The sequence below is a fragment of the Aptenodytes forsteri genome, unplaced genomic scaffold (genome assembly GCF_000699145.1).
Source record: "Aptenodytes forsteri isolate BGI_AS27 unplaced genomic scaffold, ASM69914v1 Scaffold459, whole genome shotgun sequence".
Classification (NCBI taxonomy): domain Eukaryota; kingdom Metazoa; phylum Chordata; class Aves; order Sphenisciformes; family Spheniscidae; genus Aptenodytes; species Aptenodytes forsteri.
In genome coordinates this window covers 531,122-535,708 of record NW_008794121.1, presented here as the reverse complement: position 1 = coordinate 535,708, position 4,587 = coordinate 531,122, and the positions used below count along the sequence as shown (strand labels likewise).

The window sequence follows — 4,587 nt, the reverse complement described above, 5'->3', positions numbered from 1 at the left end:
CCCTGCTCCTGCTGGCCACACTATTGCTGATACAGGCCAGGATGCCATTGGCCTTCTTGGCCGCCTGGGCACACTGCCGGCTCATGTTCAGCCGGCTGTCGACCAGCACCCCCAGGTCCTTTTCCGACAGGCAGCTTTCCAGCCCCTCTTCCCCAAGCCTGTAGCGCTGCACGGGGTTGTTGTGGCCGAAGTGCAGGACCCGGCACTTGGCCTTGTTGAACCTCATACAGTCGCTGCTTCACAGCAGCTTCAGCTCATACAGGTTGTGGCCAAAATGCTCCCGCTCCCTTTGATCCCCACTGCACGCTGTGCACTGGCACTTCTGAAATCACCTGCTGCGATGCCTTAAAGAGCTGAGCGAGCTGAAGCGTAACCCCTTATAAACAAATAGGTGGGTTTTGGGTGAACAGGGTTGCGTGATCCCAGGAGGAACGGTGCTCTTGCACAGCTCCGACAGGCATAGAGCCCCAAAGAAGAACCGCCGGCTGGGGAGGGCGCACAGCCATGCCACCCGACGGTAGCCACGTTTAGCAGGAGTGCACCTTCCTCTGGGCGAAGTCACTCCCCCCATGAGAACTCCAGGCGGATACAGATCCTTACTTGAACGCAACAATTTTTCACCTGGCAAAGGTCGGGGAAGGAAATTGCACGTTTAATAAGTGGTAAAATAAACTCACGTGACGCACATGGCCCCGCAGCGTGCTGGAGTGTTTCTCTCATGGTCACAACAATTGCATTACCCAGCTGGCATCGTGTTTGTTTTGCTGGTAAGAAAATTAGAGACATCCTCTTCCTCCCGCGGTCCCGTGCACTTTCTCTCACACTCTTGTTCTCTCTTTTTCTTCGTTTCACTGCAGCTATTCTTGTACTGCAACATTTTGCTCCTGGCTTGACATTTGCGTTTGGTTTACGGAAGGAATGTGCAGGTCTTAACACATTACTCAGCATTTTTTTTTTAAAAAGTCTCTTTTCACCTTTTGTTTTTTCCTTCTTTAGGTTTCCTGCTTTGAGCTTTCTGGGTGGTTTCCTGACCGGGGTTAACGTGCCCGGTAACTGTAAGGTTACACTTTTCACCTTTAGGGCACAGTGTGCGTGTGTGTCTTGGTATTGCAGATCGGCCTGAGGGTAAGAATGAGTTTATCGAAGTTCTTAGCCGAGGATTTCTTTTCTGTTTACGAAAACGGCACGGGATCTGGTTCTGATCTCACTCATACCTGCTTTATACTCTGAGGTAACTAGATGGGCGTAAGTTGAAACAAGAGAGGTTTAGACTGGACATAAGGAGAAGCTTTTTCCCCATGCGGATGGTCGAGCAGTGGGACAGGGCCCCGGGGAGATTGTGCATCGCTGTTCGTGGAGGTTTTCAAGACCTGACTGGGTAAAGCCCTCAGCAACCCGGCCCGATCTCAGAGCTGACCCTGCTTTGAGCAGGAGGTTGGACCCGAGACCTCCCGAGGTCCCTTCCAACCTGAATTATGAGCCTACAAACCTCTGTGATATCTGCTTTGCAGCATGGAAATGAGAGAAGCAGCAGGTCTCTAGTATGGAAGAGAAGAGAAGAAAGGGTGGGAACTTCATTAATGCCTGAAGATTTACGCTTTTGTGTTTCAAAAGGCCTTGAAGACACCGAGCACTGCTGAACAGCATTTTTAAGATTTTAAAACTCTTACCATTCAGTATCTAAAAGCATTTAACTAATAAAGGCAAATACAGTTGTTTCCACATCACACGTGAGTACTCGCATCTTCTGACTCCTAATTAGTCTCCTGCCTAGTCTGGGTCTCACATTCCCACACCCCACACCTCTCCTGGCTCGTTTTCCAACAGAAGGTCACAGAGTGCAGGGAAAAGGGATCATCTGAAGCACAGTCATCCTAAAGGGATTCATCCCAGCGCTTCCCGCAGGAGCTGACTCCCGACTGCACAGAATCATAGAATCGTTAAGGTTGGAAAAGACCTCTAAGATCATCAAGTCCAACTGTCGACCCAACACCACCACCCACTAAACCATGTCCCTCAGCGCCTCATCTACACGTCTTTTAAATACCTCCAGGGATGGGGACTCCACCACTTCCCCGGGCAGCCTGTTCCAATGTTTCACCACTCTTTCAGTACAGAAATTTTTCCTCACGTCCAATCTAAACCTCCCCTGGCACAACTTGAGGCCGTTTCCTCTCGTCCTATCGCTTGTTACTTGGGAGAAGAGACCGACCCCACCTCGCTACAACCTCCTTTCAGGTGGTTGTAGAGAGCGATGAGGTCTCCCCTCAGCCTCCTTTTCTCCAGGCTAAACAACCCCAGTTCCCTCAGCCGCTCCTCAGCAGACTTGTTCTCCAGACCCCTCACCAGCCTCGTTGCCCTTCTCTGGACACGCTCCAGCACCTCAACGTCCTTCTTGGGGTGAGGGGCCCAAAACTGAACACAGTATTCGAGGTGCGGCCTCACCAGGGCCGAGTACAGGGGCACGATCACTGCCCTGCTCCTGCTGGCCACACCATTTCTGATACAGAAATACACACAGCGTGTGCCGGCGGCTGGCTGCGCGAGAGGGCTGATGCAAGAGTGACCTGCCAGCTCTGCAGTAAATCGGATGGCGTTTGGGGCTCTTGTGCACCCCAGCGCTGCACGGACCCCTTCGGCGGAGGCAGAGTGAGCAGTGGTTTGCTGGGAGCGGGGGACACACACACATCTGTGAAACAACTGCCCAGATCGCCCCAAACTGCCAGCGAGGGAGGCTGGGGAGCAGGGAGGGTGGGAGGAGGTGGCCGTAATTCAGAGGAGCTGGCCCTGACCTGCAGAAGTCCTGGTGGGGGTGAGGAAGAGACAGGAGAAATCAGCATCTCAAGCTGGTAAGGCAGACGCAGCCATGGCACTGCTCTCCGGAAGGATGCTGTGGCGGGTTGGTGGCCTCTCAGCCCTGCTTTAGCTCAGATTTGGGCCAAAAGGCAGTGCCTTCCGACCCATACCTGTCCCTCATGATGCCAACCCTGCTCTCCTCCTAGTGCCACTCAAATAGCAAATACACAGACAGTATAAACTGCAAACCTGCCCCTGAAAGTGGCAGAACGCGGCCACTCTTTTACATTTTTAAAGAATATTATTGATTTGAACATGACTAGAACAGCAACTGCTGCAAATGTGCGTGTGCCAGTAAAAACGGCGTGGGTCTCTGAGATGTCTTCGGAAACGAGGTTCCCTTGTTGCCGCTGCAGCTCGCAGCTCCCGGACAGACATTTGCGGGTTCATCTGCTCCTTGTCACAGAAAGCAAAAGCACCAGGTCTGACAGTTGGAATAAATGATCTTTTTTCCACTCTGAAGTAAGACCTTTTAAAAAAGACAACTGCTTCAAAGCAGAAATAACTTCTTTCGGGAGATTAATCCCTGAAAAAACATTCCGAACCGGCAGGTTTTTGGCAGCAGAAAGAGAAGACAGAAGGAATAGCAATTTTTACCATCCCGACTGTCACTTTTCACATTTCTTTGCATAGAGCACGAAGAGAACCGGATCAAACCAAAGGCACCTCGAAATTCACGTGGGGTAGAGATGAAGAAGCTGAGACTGGGGTGTGAAGAACTTCGCTTACCAGGGTGGCGGCACCAAGCCGTGCTAGGCTGGCCACGAGCGCACGCTTCTGTTGTCATAACATGAACTCCTGTCCAGTTTGTGCTCATTTTATCAATCCCCTGCCCACAGCAGCCCCTGCCTGCGTCAATCCCTGCCTGTACTGCGATTGCCGGAGCCGTGTAGCCCGGCACAGCGTCTGCAGCGGTCCACAGAGCTGCAGGCAGCAGGTTCAGGACTGGGCTCTCGTCCTGGTCCCCGGTTGTGGCACAACCATGACTGCAGCGTGATTTCTCTCTGCCTGTTTTCCCACTGGTAAAATGGATCCTGATCTCCTTGGTAAAATATTTTGAGATCTATCGATATGCGCTTGCTCTACCTTTTTCCTCCTGTGTTGCGCTAACTCTGAAGTTTAAGCATCAGCTCCCCCAAGGCATGAAAATCAGAGAGTCAACAAAACAAGGTTACTTCAAAACAGCCAAGTTTCTAAAGGACACACGGACAAGCAGGTCCGACTCCCAGATGTTGGAGGTGAGTAACAACCCGTCTGAGCGACTTCTGCTCTCGCCTCTCGAATCAGAGGCCGTGTGAAAGCGCACCGGAGAGTTATAATTCGAGGACAATTTGAGGCTTGGCTCTGCTTATAATTTGTACCAAAGTTATTTGGGTCAGGTAGCCAAGACAAACGTTATTTGATGTGACAGATGAAGTTCGTACTGATCTCAGATCAGCACGACTAGGAGGTAAAACGCCCTCAGCGCACTAAAATGGCTGTCCTCTGCAGCCGGCCTTGCTCTAATCCCTACACATCTGGACTGCGGCTCTGGAGACATGTCATAGAATCATTGAATCACGGAAGGGTTTGGGTTGGAAGGCACCTCTAAAGCTCATCTAGTCCACCCCCCCTGCCGTGGGCAGGGACATCTTCAACTAGATCAGGTTGCTCAGAGCCCCGTCCAACCTGACCTGGAATGTTTCCAGGGATGGGGCATCCACCACCTCTCTGGGCAACCTGGGCCAGTGC

General features: G+C 51.8%; 1 protein-coding gene across 1 annotated transcript in view; it reads right to left on the bottom strand.

Moving 5' to 3' along the window:
• The window catches only part of POLD3 (DNA polymerase delta 3, accessory subunit), a 44,581-nt gene extending 40,180 nt beyond the window's left edge, over positions 1-4,401 (bottom strand). Inside the window, exons 1-2 of the mRNA XM_009276890.2 lie at positions 4,380-4,401; positions 4,298-4,299 (exon numbers count right to left, since the gene is read on the bottom strand). Coding sequence (XP_009275165.2) covers positions 4,298-4,299; positions 4,380-4,401 — 24 coding nt within the window. The remainder of the gene's footprint in view (positions 1-4,297; positions 4,300-4,379) is intronic.
• Between the last annotated feature and the right edge of the window lie 186 nt (positions 4,402-4,587).